Here is a 17,169-nt window from a genome sequence, read left to right as displayed (position 1 = left end):
AGTCTGACAGCTTCCCCATACACGTGTACTTTTGTGGGAAAGAGAGGAATTCATTTAATATTTACAATGACGGATTAAGATTTATCATTTTTCTAACAGTGTCAATATACTGCTTTATTGAATAAATATCAATCGATTTTACGTCTCCGCCATTTACAGACAAATGTTTTTCGTATTATTGAGGGGAGAACTAATTTATTGCAATTTTCGTCTGCGCTGGGGTTTGTTTGTCTGAAAGGTTTCGTAGCTAATCAAATTACGGCAATATTCCGATAAAATAGCACATGATACCTAGTGAGGATTACTCCTCAACCGTCATTCATCATTTGAGATGTAATTTTTCGACCATGGTAATTTCATTTGGTCATTTAATGGTCAGGCTAATTAGCATATTTGTCACGTGTTTTAGATTGACGCAACAGGGGATGACACAAATATAAAGGATAGTTAGCTTAATATGTAAGAAAAAAAGAAACATAGTATTATATCATATTGTGGTTGCTTAGAGTAAATGCATTACACAAAACGTTTAACAGAAAGAAAAAGTACGTTTATCATAAAATATTTTGAAAAATTCGTATTTCGAACAATACAATTTTATAAAATTGATATCAATGGAGTATTGAGAATTTTCCTTTTGTAAAGCTTCTCGAAGCTGGTCACCAGCGTGCCGTTGATTTAGGACCGTAATGAATATAGACGGGACATTCTACCTCAGATCCATAGGATCTGCTGCTGAGTTGCGACCTGAGGAAATTGAAAATTGACAATTTAATTAATACTCTGATTGGATTTAGGATAATCATTAAGTCGTAAGCTGATACTAGTCACTTCTTTATGTGGCTGTCAAGCTAAGCCGGACCAGTGTAAGCCACTGAAAGTAGGAAAGAGGAGGTACTCTATACGGCCGTAGACGATATTGTAGTGATTGCATTGCTCAGGTTTACGGACTTGTCTTACAGTAAAATGTGTTTCTATTGCAGAGCTATTTGCTTTTAGGCTATTGTTATCGAGAACTCTCTGATTTTTTTAATTGGTTTAGTTTTTTAATGTCTCTGATGCTAGTTGTGCAGCCACGGAGTATACCACGGTGGCCTATTCTAGGTTTTTGATATTGCAACACTAAATTTTGAAGCGGTTCGTGTGCACTCAACCTAGTGTGTACGCTTTAAGAACCAGTCATTAAAACCGAAGCTGTGGTTTTAAAATGCCTAAGTTAAAACGGTGATTTGTCTTAACTGAACAAAAGCATAAAACGCGAGAATGATAATCTTAAAACAGTAAATTATAACGTTTAAGGAAAAAGAAATCTTTGAAGTACTAAAACACGGCTCAAATTCAATGGTGTAATAATCTTAGAAAGAACACACTATCTTGTTAAAATAGAACACACTATCTTGTTAAAATAGAACGCCTACTTGAAATATTTTGTCCCGTTGACTTTAATCTTTACCTAAAGAGGGATACGGCACAAAGCGGTATGCCATGGCGACATTTTAATCTTTATTTACGAAGTACTTTCTAGTGCTGTTGCGTTGGCTGAAAACCCATGTATGCACTAAGATAACACATCATATGGTACTGGCAAAACATAGCCTAAATGACATCACTGAAGAAAAAGGAACTGAGAGTACAGTTGAAACTTCTTTTTAAGGCGTTTACTTTACGCTACTCAGGTTTACGAGGTAGCAGACTTTATTCGAATTCACATAAAATAAGTTTCAAATAGTAGACACTTCAGATTTAAGTGACAAATTAGCAGAAAGGTGGTATAATGTTGTATAAAAGTGCAACAGATGAATATTTAACGTCGGGGTGTATTGTACAGGAACAAAACTAACTTTAAGGCCATATTTTCGCAGTGATATCTGACTCGCATCACACTAAATGCACAGTGCAGCTTAAACAGCAACAGTGGAAATTGGTTATAAACAATCGTTAAAAGAAAATGGCTTATATTACAAATAAAATGAATTGTTAAAGGAAACTAGTAGCAACAAGTGCTCCACATTGTTGCTTATCGTTACAGTTAGAATAAGACAATCCAATCACTACTGACGGAATCATATTCACCATTCAGTTTTTTTACTGTCGTATTCTTCAATTATATACCGAAATAATACTTAATACCGATGGTGTTTTTACCACATTCATTTTTTTAAACATTTTAGACAATATTTAAAAAAAAAATCCATCCTCTCTTGGCTAAGAGTCTAACCAGCTTTATGTACCATTTAAAACGTTCATGTCATTGTTCGCCTATCTTAAGAACCATGACCATTTGCAATAGATTCGACATAGAGGCTTCAAATCTGATATTTTACAATACAAAATGAAAAATTAAAATTATGAACACGTAAGAGAGACATGAATGGCGTTGGTAATCCAGGCTCCCTAATAGAGCTACACGCTGAAACTTCTCAAACGGATTCGTTGATTTGTTATTATCTATACATGAGCACTCGACGATCCTTCGTGGTTATTTAAAAACTTCCAAACGAAAAGACCTCAGCTTTTTTCATGGCGAATAAAATGAAGAACAACGTAATTGCAATATGCAATGCAAGGCATTTGACCCTCTGGAGCCACAGCGGGTGCTGCTTGTCTTGTTCTCAAAAAGTTGTAAAATAAAATTGTATTCCCGCTGTGATCAAACTAGTCATTTTAGAGTGGTTGCCATTAAAAAGCATCGATGCAAATGCAGCAACTTGCATTCGGACAATTTTCCGCACGATCTTTTCCAACTTGGCAAGCTAAAATAATACTGTTTCCCTGAACCCGTGTAAGGACTTAACCCTGAAGGCATTATGTGGTTTTATCTTCAGATGTTTCTATATCTGAAAGAATCTCTAGTGGGGTTTTTTGTAAAGAGAGTGCCACAATGCTTTGCAAGCAGTGCCAGTGTTTAACTCTGATCTATACTAAAGCCGGTCGAGAGCATATTTGTCGTATCAGCCATACATATCCAAAGGGTCGATAGGATTAACTTGATTACGGTATTAAAGACAACCAGGGACCATAGGAGAGGTCGCGAACTCTGTATGAGACCGAGTAGAATTGTTTAATCGATATCCATAGTATGAGCCCCATGAATCGGGTATAAAACAGGAAGCCCGGTTGAATCACAATTTATGTTTACCATTATCTTACAAAAAAACCACATAAATGAGTTGATCATGGCATGGCAAAGGCGTTTTCTTTCTCGGAGTACTGAGGTGTGTTTTAAACATTAATTTATTGATCAGTAGTAAACAAAAGCATTCACTTGATTTTTCGACCTCACTTTCGTCACGGCTGCTGCTAGTCTCCCATGCCTTTTTTCAGATCTGTTTTCTCGATTCTCAACACAAATTGTATTAGCCAACATGCTTTTTCTTAGCTTGTATTCGGTTTCAATTTACGTGATTTATTTATTTCTGTTTCCATTTTTTCGGTGAGTGGTTGGTGGGTGAGTGCAATACCACAATGTAAGCAAAACCGTAAACCGAATTTAAAACAAATATGAATGGTGCCTATGTATATGAAAATAGTGATCGAAGTGCGCATTTTTTTGTAATCCTGAAGACAAGAAAATTTACGTTAAATTTGACTGCCGTACGCTAATAAAATATATATTCTATATGCACATAATAAGCTTTGATATGTATATCACTCACGAAAATAGAATATCTCCTAATGAATTCATAGAACCTTAGATATTGGAACATCTTGCCAACAGAGGTGAAACTAATACGGCAGTTCTCACTGTATCACCCATAGCAAAGCTAGCAGACCTTGGAAACCAGGAAAACACTGTTCTCTATTGTATCACTGACAATGGACAAGACGAAATGACTAAACTGTAGTCGTTATAGTAGTTCCCTAAATTCAAAGGGATAAAACAACAATCGATGTTACCTCCCCCATTATCACCTTAGCAGGTCTATATTAAGCGATATACCTGCTGGGAAAACAGATAATGATTACACCGTATTTGATAGTATTATTTGCTAACGCGCCGTTTTACCTATGACATACAGGAAAGTGTTGTCTGTGTCTGAGTTTAATTCTATTGACTGTGGAGGACCAACATATTTTTTCTATTTATTTTTGTCGTTGTTCGATTAATGTTGGAAGCTAAACTAATTATCTCGTAATGTCAAGTATGTTTACACAGTTTGGTTGCAAAAAGGAAACGTTATAATTGGTTGGCTTATAGACGAGCACAAAAAATGTAGTAATTATTGTCAACAGAATGCAAGATTGCTTCCCATAAGGAAATAACGAGTAAACATCAAAGTGCGGACAAAATTGCAATATTAATCAAAACTCAATAAAACTACAATAACATAATAATGTGACTACAAATGTTTATAGGGAAATCATTAGGAAAAACGCAGAGAAAGGAAAACGATGAACAGGAAGTTACAGCGTCTTTTGTTTTATCGTCGAGACCAGTGTTGCTTATAAAAGTCATGAAATGCCAGGTCCTCAATTTGAGAACCGGTGTATTGACAGTGATACTACAGGACACTCGTTTGCACATAATAAGCTTTGATATGTATATCACTCACGAAAATAGAATATTTCCTAATGAATTCACAGATGGTGTGACCAGATCCAAAGGAGTTCACTCTTTGTAGCATATCCATTTCTTATGGGAAATAATGTTCCTTCCAATACCACAATCTCTTACAGAAACCGAAACACAACCAACACAACAACTCAATCATAAGAACAGCTTTACCATTGTCCTCATTTATCTCCGAAAAAAAACCTTTCGAAATCATACTTTTATGTTACAACTCAGTATAAATCCGGGGGCGGGAGGTAGGGGTTGTTACAAACTTGTTCAATGCAATATATACATGTATGTAAAGCGTCATACTATCGCAGGTTCTGAGTTTCCGTCATTCTGTGGTGAACCTGTTTTTAGATTGAACAAGACACTTAGTTTTTGCATGCACTTAAATGCAAATTTTGTAGCATTTTTGGCTCTCTCTTTTGATATTAAACATTCATTACATGAATAAAATGGATAAATTCATTTGCAACTTCTTATACAATATAATGTGCATGTTGACTTATTTTCTTTACAACAAAAATCAGGATATATACATGCCACTGAACTTAAACATAAATTCCGTGTACAGGTTACATCGTGAATACCGTTTTGTTGAGTTTAGTTTAAACATTCGCATTTAGCAGTTTTGCAAATTAATTGAATTATAGATATATTAATTGTCATAGCAGATTAAAGTATCTGGCTTAGAAAGACAACAGTAAGTGATGAGAACTGAAACAACTGGCATCAATAATCAGCGTGAATGTTGTTCAAAAAGTAATCAGGAAGTTTGCTGTACATTCAAAGTAATCCGCGTGGTAACTGTAAAACATGCGCAAATAATCCGCGTGGTTACTGTAAAACATGCGCAAGTAATCCGCGTGGTTACTGTAAAACATAATCAAGTAATCTGCGTGGTTGCTGTAAAACATGCGCAAGTAATCCGCGTGGTTGCTGTAAAACATGCGCAAGTAATCCGCGTGGTAGCTGTAAAACATGTGCAAGTAATCCGCGTGATTACTGTAAAACATGAGCAAGTTTTCCGCATGGTTGCTGTAAAACATGCGCAAGTAATCCGCGTGGTTACTGTAAAACATGAGCAAGTAATCCGCGTGATTACTCTAAAACATGCGCAAGAAATCCGCGTGGTAGCTGTAAAACATGCGGAAGTAATCCGCGTGGTAGCTGTAAAACATGCGCAAGTAATCCGCGTGATTACTGTAAAACATGCGCAAGTAATCCGCGTGGTTGCTGTAAGACATGCGCAAGTTTTCCGCATGGTTGCTGTAAAACATGCGCAAGTAATCCGTGTGGTTACTGTAAAACATGCGCAAGTAATCCGCGTGGTTGCTGTAAGACATGCGCAAGTAATCCGCGTGGTTACTGTTAAGCATGCGCAAGTAATCCGCGTGGTATCTGTAAAACATAAGCAAGTAATCCGCGTGGTTACTGCAGACCATGCGCAAGTAATCCATGTGGTTACTGTAAAACATGCACAAGTAATCCGCGTGGTTACTGTAAAACATGCACAAGTAATCCGCGTGGTTACTGCAGACCATGCGCAAGTAATCCATGTGGTTACTGTAAAACATGCGCAAGTAATCCGCGTGGTTACTGCAGACCATGTGCAAGTAATCCATGTGGTTACTGTAAAACATGCACAAGTAATCCGCGTGGTTACTTTAAATGTGACTTTAGGGATGAATTGGTTAATACCCTGTTTGCTGTCTGTTCGGTGGTCTTCTTTGACAGGATTTTTCGTGTTTGCAATTATTCAAACGTACTTGATCATAACATATAGAATAAAAAACGTATTCATTTTTTTCTGAGTCGGACACAAATACTATTGGCCTCGACTTCCTGTTCAATATAGCCATTTGGAAAGAAATAACTCCCACTGGCAAGAGATACAATAAATCTATTGCCAATATTGTGTCTGACAATACCGAGAAAAAGTATTGGCAATGTGTAGAGATTACTACAAATAAAACTGTCTTGTCCTGTTCATTTAGACTTCCTCCCACTCAAAATGGACAGAAGCATTGCACAGAAATGTCTTTTAGTATCGACGTCATGTTTTTATTGTAACAGACAAACACATATATAACCCAATGCTGCTTTAACACACATTGTATTAAACATAGTTCTGCTTTCTGACGTTAGTTTTAATGATACAACCTCGGTTCTCGCTTTGAGAACGTCGCATCAATTATATTTGACCTAGATTTACATGGCGGGTGACGTTATTAAAGCAGCAAACATATATGTATTTACCCTTGACACAATGTCTTAATTTCCTCATACTTTTTCCACGGTCTACATGATTGTATCTCTCCGTTTTGTTCATAATTTAAATTAATATCATTTCTTTTAATTTTTTACAACGGTTACATTAATGTGTATACCTCTACTGTTGTTTTGTTTTTCTGTGTATACAGTAGAAGCGTCTCATTGACCAAGTTACAAACTGTATCGTGTTTCATTAACGAGGGGTAAATATATATATCAAACTTATTCTTTCTTTTATACCTAATGTAGTGTGTCGTTAACGAGATAGATGACTTATACATTTTCAAAAGGACTGTAGGTCTATCAGCGGTTTTAGTGTAAAAACAAGTCTGTGAGCGGAAGGAGGGAAGCTAGAATTGATCGTGGTAGATGAGTTATATCCCTGTCGACGTAACCTCATATTGGTAACTAATGTTCCCCAATATATATACATCATTATAGCGTCTGCGTACCACTAACCTTAATTCTGTGATGTATATACATTGTATAAACAGTACAGTAATTGGAAAACGGAACACTCGGAGATAAATCGCTGTCATTTATCACTCGAAACTCTGTTTGAGCGTAAGTCGGAAATCAGCAATCTTTGACCCCATAAAGCATTCTAGCTGATTTGGCAGATTTCGCAACCTAAAATGGTAATTATATTTCCACATTTTGACTTTTTTATATTATATTCTTCGATTCATAGGAAACAAAATCGAATAAGTGGTTTACTTAATCGAAACATGTGATGTAGGTAGTTTCATGCTAAAGTTTAAACAAATACATTTAAATGACTTTGATCGCTTTGACTTCAAAAACCAATATGAGAATACGAAAGCGTCAACAAGACCATATATGCGAACTCAAAATCAATAAAAATTCAGGTAAATCTAAACAAAGGAAATACTAACACGGAGACAATTGAAAGAAGGTACAAGGGTGATTACACCAGGTGTTTCCGAAGGGTTAAGTACTTGGAAACCCCGGAAACACTTTAGGAGAGGCGTGAGGTTGCAATAGAGATACACTGCAATATGGAAGACATCACAGATAATTATGAACGAGTTTACAGCGCCCCCTGGTGACAGAGAAAAGCTTTAGATAAATACATCAGTCTGAGACACACTGACCGGTCAAAGTTAACCGACAGACGCGCTCTGCCGAAAAAACTACGTAATTGCCAGCGTTCGACGATGTTCAATATAGATTGCGTCTCTTGTATGTGCCAGTCGACAGGTTGATAATGTCGAACAAACAGGCTATCAAGACCAGACAGCAGTCCTAGAACGTCAGGTCAACGGTCGATAGTAATTTCAGTACAATAACTCGACGGGGTCATTAGATACAGCATCGGGTCCGAGACTTAATGAAAACGAGACAACGGGATGTTACATTGACCGAAAATGGCCCGACAGAAAAAATGTGAGTCTTTCCATATCTGTTCATACCACATAAAAGTTTAACATTGGATACATATTTAATAGAAGCATAAATAACTTGAGTTTCATCAAAGTCTTTCTAAGTGTACCTACAAATATGAAAACAGAAACGAATCTTCTAAAACTGTAAGTAAAACATATAGATAACAAACAAATGTTTGGTTTTATTCTTTAGGGATATATCTTTAAAGTTCTTTTTACACTAACGAGCAGCATGTTTTTTCTTCTTAAATCCTGTGTTGCGGAGAAAGTCGGATATTTTGATCACAACTTATTACAATAACGAAACACCGTAAGAAATGCAGACGAAATACACGATACAGCTTGTTGTGTTGTCCTTTGTTCTTCGTTTAGTTAATGGCGGAAATTATGAAGATTCAGTGAATTGGCAAGATAAGTGTGAACAAACCGCCTACATAGATTCCTCTACCAGATTGATATGAAATAGAGATTTAAATACTTTTTGGCCCCTTTTGCATCCATTTGAAGTATACATTTAAAACATGTAACTTTACGATTTCTTGTATCACATGTTTGATTTATATAAGAACGTTCTTTGGGATAATAAAAACTTCGATCTGAACTAAATCTTTTCATTGGTTAATAACCATGGTGTATTGGACGATATGCCATGTGCGCCGTCTGTAATACTTTCCAACAGACCAACGCTCTGCCAAAACCCTCCCCGCAAATGTACCAGTGAACAAGCGAATCGCAGACTGATTTAATCTGTGGAATTAGCTGAGTACCTTTATTTGATAGCGGACAAACAGAAAAATAGTTTTAACTTTTAAATCTCCTAAAAACCTTTCATACTCAATGTTAGGGTGTTCAGCTGAACTTATCGCGAGGATGACATGAAATAGTGTTTGTGAACCCGTCAAATGTTGATTTCATGTTTTGACGAGCGATATCGACAAATTGATGGATTTGATTGATTGAAATTAACATCTGGCATGACACATGACGTCAGTTTTTATTTTATTTTTCGTCTCTCGACTGGATGACGATTGGAAATGTTTTACAAAAAATCCTTCCATAATATATTCATGTTAAGAAGACAGAATAGGACAACTGCGCACAGGTATAGAAATGATAAAGACGCACAGCTTGTTGCGAAACGAATACATATAGGCATCACGTGACAAATTAAATGTTAGCGCGCGAAAAAGAACTGTCTAGTTTAAATAATAAGGTTATCTTGGACACTGAGGTAGACACGAAAACGACTTACGTTACAATTTACTCGGTAGAATAGATATAATCACACATGTTCGTATATTATAGTGGAACATATGACACGGGTTCCGAAAATATTGGATAAAATAATCAACTCATGCCGCTACTGACCTTCGTTAATTACATGGTCCGACATTTTCTCACCCTCGTAATATATAACACCATAATACATGTCCATACGTTGATTTTTCTGATATATGATATATATATCTATATATGATATGGTGTGTCGCTTCCAAGCATATCAAACAGACGGTGGTTCCGACATTGTGCGTTTGAGGTTTCTGTCAATTTGTATATAAACACAACGAACAAATGATTTCAATACTAATTAATTATTTTCTCACAAAACAACATAGGTACAGCTGCTTGGTCTGTCAGCAACAGCTGATGCTGTTAGACGTGTTCACATGCTATCAATTAATTAATCGATTCTCTCTGAACAACAGCCGTATCAACGAGCATCTTTCGCGACACGATGATGACCTTGTCATATACACACATGTAAGGTACTTATTATACTTCAACAGCCTTACAGGGATCGCCTTAAACTTATGACGTCATAGCACGCTCGGAGATATAAAATTTCATTAGAAATTAATCAAACGCAGCTTCAAAACCTTCATCCGGTAGGTGATACACTATTTTGAATATAGAGATAAAATTGTCCATTTATCTTTATTTTATTTATTTATGCAAGAACATATGTGAATCGGTTAACAACCTCTTTTAGAAACTTGGAAAGACACATACTGCCCTTTTTGTTGGTGACATTAATGTTAACGAGAAAAAGTTTTTAAAAAAGAGTTTTGTGTAATATTCGTCATTATTTCATTTAATTTAGAAAAAAATACATTAATTTCTCACGCAAAAACTACTTTAATTACTTATTATATCCATGGCTTTTTAGTTTTCGGTGTCTCGCATGTCGAAGTATATTGGGTATGCAAGTGCATGCTCTATATATCTTGATTCCGTGATATATGTCGACTGCTGACAAACAAATCTTCAACAGAAGGGTATTCAAGAAAGCAGGTTGATGAAGACAATAGACATTTTTTATGGCTGCCATTATGAGATCTCATTGGGAAACTACCATTTCTTTTTGTGATATGAAAGTCGATGATCTTTATCATCCTCACAAGTGTACAATGCTATCGCTTTGTCACTACCCCGGTTCTAGTTTTGAGGACATACCTGTACCATTATTTGGATTTTACCAAATTTAACATAAGATCTTTGATACAAAAACAAGCAGCTTGACATTACCTCATCTTGTTCTAAAAGTACGTACATATATACACAATATTGAAACAATTTTAAGAAATGTTTTAACTCTATAAATGCGTTTACGAAACAAGTTTTCATTTTAATTTCAATTTTCATCTCCAGAACTTTTCATTGAAATATTCAAAATTATTCGATTTCAAAGGACGGGGTACTACCGTGTCGACTTCGTTTCATTAAAGCATAGACTGTTTGTGTCGATATATTACATGTATATCTCAAGTTTCGTGTTCGTTACAAACTCTTACAGATAGACAAAAACAGTTACAATTATTATTGTCTGACTAGAATTACGAGATTACTGTTTACAGTGCAAATCACGTGTTTTATCACTGTCATGACGAAATAGTGGCGTGAAGTTCGGATTACTTCCGTTTGCCGTATTTGTATTAGTCCGTCACTCAGGCTTGTGATATCAGTGCGTCTCTTTGTCAGGGGTATATTACACGTGGTCCGTTTCATTGTACCTTCAATAGCTATTGAGAACATTATTGAACATATTTTGAAAAACCTCTGTCAAAAATTTAATCCATATGCAAGTGCTATTTTCACAAAGTCATTTATATTATTGCTTGTACTTGTGGTCGCCATCACCAGGCGGAGGACAAGATATGTAGCTTCATTGCCGGCATTTTATTATAAAAATATGGCCGACATTTCATAATCTGTAGACGAGTTATTCTAAGCCAATTGGCCACGTACACTGTAATTTGCATATGTACACTACGTCTGTTGATTCTAAACTCGATAATAGCGAACTACATGCATGTTCACTTGGCTTATGCACAGATTTGCTGCGCAAACGCAGAGTTGACATAGAAACTCGTCGCGTCTTACCTTAACATTTATCCAGAGGTTCGGATATGCTCGCGGTAGTTTTTTCGTTTCTTAAAATTAGCGCAAAATTATCCATATGCAAAAATTTAATGTTAAGTTATATAGATGAGAAGACTTATAGACTTCAGAAACATTCCCAATGCGGAAATGTCCACACCGCAATCAATCTAAAGCGTTATTAACAATGCGAATATTTATCTAGTGATATATAGTTTAACGTAGGTGTAGACACGTAACGTTACAAAGTTTGTCATCGGGCTATGCATATTTAAGCCCACACAACACGGCTGGTAAAGGATCGACGTGTAACAGTTGTGTAATGATGTAACGATTTATGTCAACGAACTGAGTTGATACATGGTGATGCAGTGATAGCCAGCGGTATAGTTGCCATAACCAATATGTGTAGGTCATGCAAGAAGCCGAGCAACGGTAATAAAGTCTGTTTCATTACAAAATGTGACAAATAAGGTAGGCGTATATCATACACGCCAGGAAAGTGATTGCTGTTCCTGTTTACCGTGTGGAAACACATTTAGTTATTTTAATTCCGTTTATCAGCGATGCACAGTTTTGATATATGAACTGCCAAACATCCGTAACATTTTGTTGGTCTGTATCTAACTTGCAAGAGAGTAAATGTTATGTTTCGCGCAACTCATGCTGGTTCGAAAATGTGTCGATGAAAATATGGAACAAAAATGACAGCAAGGGGCTTTTTTGGCATAATGTATTCATGACGCTCACTAGAAACTAATGCTTCGTTTCGATTTGTATATTTCCAGATTCTTGGAAGAGGAACTTTAAAGATACGTGGACTCAATATATATCAGGACAGACAAGGGCAGTAACTCTTAAATACACAAAGATGGCGTCGACAATCTCGGCTGAAAATCTGTCACGTTTGTTGCCGAACGTGACCCACAACGAGACTGAAGCACCTCAGGTAAGGTTCGAGTCCGGGCAGGCTGCAAACGTAAGACTGACAAACAATAAGTTAAGGCAGAGAGCCCCAGTCAGTGATCTGAAATGCTAAATGTATTAAGCAATTAGTTATAAAGAAAGTTAAAGTTCATTTGCTTTATAAATAACATTGCTAAATTTTAAATCATAGTTTTGTTCTCCGATGAAATTCGTTCTACAATTTTTCCATTTTTTTTTTTGGTCGGATAAAGTCTCTCATAAACTAATTGTCTTTGACTGAATGTAGAGGAAATAACAAGCAACTGTTTCCAATGCCAGTGTACATTACTATAGTGAGACTCATAGCTCTAATGATATTATGTATTTAACATGCATACTCATACAAGACCGTTCTAACAAGAGTCTGGAAAATTGATTATTATGAATAGTAATTTAATGTGAACTTGACTCCTACGTCTGAAATTTACGCCGACTTAGTATTATACTTAAGGGAGCGTTGAACTATCAGATTAATCTTAATGGTAATATGTATACAATGCGAGCTGCTTCGACTACAGATTGGTTGATAGAGCGTACGTTACCCTTTGGTGACTTATCTGTAATCGCTCCAGCCTTTAACATGTTGTTGTTGACATTGTATGGACATTCATTCCATTTCTGTCTTTCTCATTAGGTGATGCATCAACCCTGGTTGACTGGACTATTCGTTATTATGTACGCGCTGATCTTCCTTCTGGGTATTAGCGGCAACACCCTCGTGGTTTACTGTGTCGTGCGCAACAAGACGATGCAGACTATTACAAATATCTTCATCACTAACTTGGCGGTGTCCGACATCCTCATGTGCCTCTTGGCTGTTCCGTTTACTCCCCTTAGCTACTTCCTGAACTCCTGGATGTTCGGTGAGGCGCTGTGTCACATCGTTCCTATGTCCCTTGGCATCAGTGTGTACGTCTCGACGCTTACGTCAACAGCTATTGCAGTCGACCGCTACTTCGTCATCGTGTATCCGTTCAAGCCTCGAATGAAAGTATGCGTCTGTCTGTTAATGATCGTAGCCATTTGGATTATCTCTATTTCTATATCGCTTCCACTGGGAATATACATGGAGTTGAAGGAGGGTTCCGAAGGTTGCACGTGCGAGGAGAGTTGGCCACGCCCTCAGGCATCCCAGTTTTTCACCGTCACTAGCCTTGTTCTTCAGTACATCGTGCCTTGCAGTATCATTACCTACTGTTACGCCAAGGTGTCGTTAGCTCTTAAGAAAAGGTCAAGGTCAAAGATCGGAAGTGGATCAAAATTTCGGGAGAGGGACGAAACTGAAATTAAACGGAAGCGCAGAACAAATAAGATGTTGATCGCCATGGTGACGATTTTTGTTTGCTGCTGGCTACCGTTGAACACTGTGCTGCTGACGGTGGAGTATAAAAGTCATATAACTCTTTGGTATTATTATACTTTAATATTTTTCTCCGCTCACGTGATAGCCATGAGTTCTACTATATATAATCCATTTCTCTACGCATGGATGAACGATAACTTCAAAAAAGAATTCAAACTAGTCGTCCCATTTTTGTTTCGAACGGAACGGGAGCGACCTGTAAACGGCAACTATACTCAATACACAAATGTGGACACTCAGCCGTCTGTTGTTATAAACAGGTCACCCCAGAAAGACCGCGAGAAGGCGAACGACTGTAATAGCCCAACTAATAAGCAGAAAGCTTTCTATGATCCGGAATCAGAAAAGGTGGAACTAAAAGTGAATACGGATGCAGATAGTGAAGGGGCGCATAGTGCGTAGATACACCGTATTTCACAATACAACTGCTTTGATGACTGACGTCACATGATAGTATACAAATGACTTAATCACGTGCTAGTCACGTGGTATCATCGATTTGTCACCGACATGTTGAAGCGTGTGTGAAATTGTAATCACGTTTTAAGTACCTAAGTCCCATATTTCATCATGTATCCTAAGGTTGCTGCGTTTCCCATGTCTGTGTGTTTGCTAATATGTCCACCCGGGTAAGAAACACCGTCGTTCCTAATGTTTGGACTCATCGTTCACGTGCAGTACACGCAGTGATAACCTCATCAATTACGAAGTTCAGTTCATAACAGCGTCATTGATCCTCATGTCTGTTTTTAACTTCGTCATATAACCGAAAAAAATAATCTATTTCCCTTTTTCCCTTTCGTTCGTGGGTGACTGGGTTAATTCTCAAGAAACAATAAAATAGACCTTCTAATACATAAATATCAACGTTACCAAAATTCCCTGGCAAAATTTAAGCAAAGACCAACCGTATTGAATGGTTTTCTCCGCCGTAAAGCGTCAAGTACATCCGTGTGGCCTCGGTGAAAGATACCCGTTCCACCGCCGAAAATAGCATTTACGCATGTGCGTTGAGATGTTTTCCCCCTGACATGACTATAGTTTTGATATATCACTTTCTTACGAAATTTTCATAGGAAAATAACAATGATGAAATAAGCAAAAATGAAATAAACAACAAAATTCTTAGTGTAATAATGTCAGGGGGCATAGCCAGGATCCGAACTCCAGACTCACGTGTATGATATTGTGGCTTTACCAACTGAGCTATCTGGTCAAAGGAAGTATCGTGGCACAGTCGCGCTACAGTAACAGCCAAACAAATTTCAGGGAAGGTTACTCTACGTATTGGAATCTTCAGTGAGGCGTTCTAGTGTGTTTCCGCCAATGTGACAGGGATCCTTAATTGCTAATGTTGTTGTTGAGCTTCCTTTATACGCTGTACCATACAGGTCGAATTGCTTTGGGAGGTCTGCTGCATCTCCATTTACCTCCTAAACAATTATCAGTTTGATATTACCAACGCCATTTATTTAATAGAAATTTGTCTTGAAATTAGAATTTCCACCTGGAGTTAGACTGGGATATGAGCCCGGATGCGTTTCTTAAGATAATTAATCACTAGGCGGCGACATAGCAATTAAATTACGTCTCTGAAATTACATCTTAATGCTGATGGTCGAAATAAAGCATCGTTGTCGTAAGTAGAACACGTATACCTGGTCACAAGATGACCAGCGGTCTGAAATAATTATTCCTGGTCGTGTGTCCGTCAATATCATTAACAACGGTTCTTTCGTATCAGATTGCCTCATTTAAAGCGACAAGGCATATAATTATACCCAATAACAACATACACCAACAAGGTCCATTAGATACAACGCTAGGTAGTGTTTTGTGCCACTCCACTTCACCGAGGATGAGGTAGAGTTCACGAGATCTCCACTTCCACCGAGGTCGAGGTAGATTTCACAAGATTTAGAACGCTCGCACGCTCTAATTTCTATGTCCTTATTAGCCGCCCTCATTAGAACTGTTTTATGGTTGTAGTTTTTTGTCCTAACGACGCCTAACAACCACGACTACTGTTTCCTTCCCGTCCAATTAGGTGTAATCCGGTTGTTTTCCCGTTCAGAATACAATAGGCCTAGCTATGTGTAACTAGTTTATAAATTTCGGACAACTTTGTCTGTGGATTCTCTGCCGGACGATCACATTTTTTTAAGACAGAAAATCAAAAATAATTAGCCGATGTGCCCGCGGGTACACGAATTTGATACATGTATTGTAAGTTATCATCGGATGACAGACGCTGGCATTACCAATAAGCTGTAAATCGGAGGGATATAAGCGTAACATTCAAAAACAGTCATTGAAAAGCATAATAGCAGTGACTACTGTAATTATTGTGATTTGGAATTCGTCCAAAAATATACAAAATCGTACACCCGATTAAAACGATATTATTGTGCTTAACTTAAAAAACTAAATCGAAGTGACGTGGCCCTATGACGTCACCAATATGTCATATATAAATCCGTAGTTGCTTCTGTAATTCTGTCAGTATCCTCGTTTGATTCCGTAAAATATCAACTGTTTCCGTTTTTGGATAGTGGGTGATGCGTACTATCAAAAACAGAATAATTGTTAAAAGCATATGCCAGAGTATTTAGTTAGAGTAATTCAATTCAGAATGTAAGATATAAGCTGATTCTTGACAGAGTCAATTTCAAACGGAAATATGGCGACGTTGCCAATTCTCATCTCGAACTTACAATCTCGTAGTATACCTATACCTATGTCACTACGTCACTAGGGTCGGCGCCTGACGGCAAGTTTAGAATCCATATGTGTAATGTTGTCGGTATCGGTCAAGTATGCAAGACAGGGCACGATTTCTGTCCGTCAAACCAAGCCGAATAATCCGTCTGTGACAGAAAAATCACCACTTGTACGAATAGAAAATACTGTATATATATGTGCGTTAAAAGACAGTTGGACTACAGAAAGAGAATACCGACATTTAAAAAAAAGGCAACAAATCCCCCCCCCCCCCCCCCCCCCAACAATCTCAAAAAAATAAATAACCTTAAGTGACCATAGTTTTAAATACTTTTACAACATCATTCCACTTATATGATCGCCGGAAGTGGAATGCATGTGCACGCGTCGATTGTCGGCCTTCTTTTCAAATGTTCTAAATCTGGTCACGTTACATTACAGGAGAGACGAACGTAAGACTTAACTGATTTTACATATGATGAAAACCCGATGCTTATCGATAT

At 37.3% G+C, this 17,169-nt stretch overlaps 1 protein-coding gene across 1 annotated transcript in view; it reads left to right on the top strand.

Moving 5' to 3' along the window:
• The window catches only part of LOC110458238 (neuropeptide Y receptor type 2-like), a 94,790-nt gene extending 77,852 nt beyond the window's left edge, over positions 1–16,938 (top strand). The window contains exons 3-4 of the mRNA XM_021509850.1: positions 12,405–12,565; positions 13,217–16,938. Coding sequence (XP_021365525.1) covers positions 12,488–12,565; positions 13,217–14,347 — 1,209 coding nt within the window. The 5' untranslated portion in view covers positions 12,405–12,487 and the 3' untranslated portion in view covers positions 14,348–16,938. The remainder of the gene's footprint in view (positions 1–12,404; positions 12,566–13,216) is intronic.
• Positions 16,939–17,169: the final 231 nt, after the last annotated feature.

The sequence above is a fragment of the Mizuhopecten yessoensis genome, unplaced genomic scaffold, assembly GCF_002113885.1.
Source record: "Mizuhopecten yessoensis strain PY_sf001 unplaced genomic scaffold, ASM211388v2 scaffold9503, whole genome shotgun sequence".
NCBI lineage: Eukaryota > Metazoa > Mollusca > Bivalvia > Pectinida > Pectinidae > Mizuhopecten > Mizuhopecten yessoensis.
The sequence above is the reverse complement of the archived record's forward strand: the minus strand, read 5'-3'. Positions and strand labels throughout refer to the sequence as shown.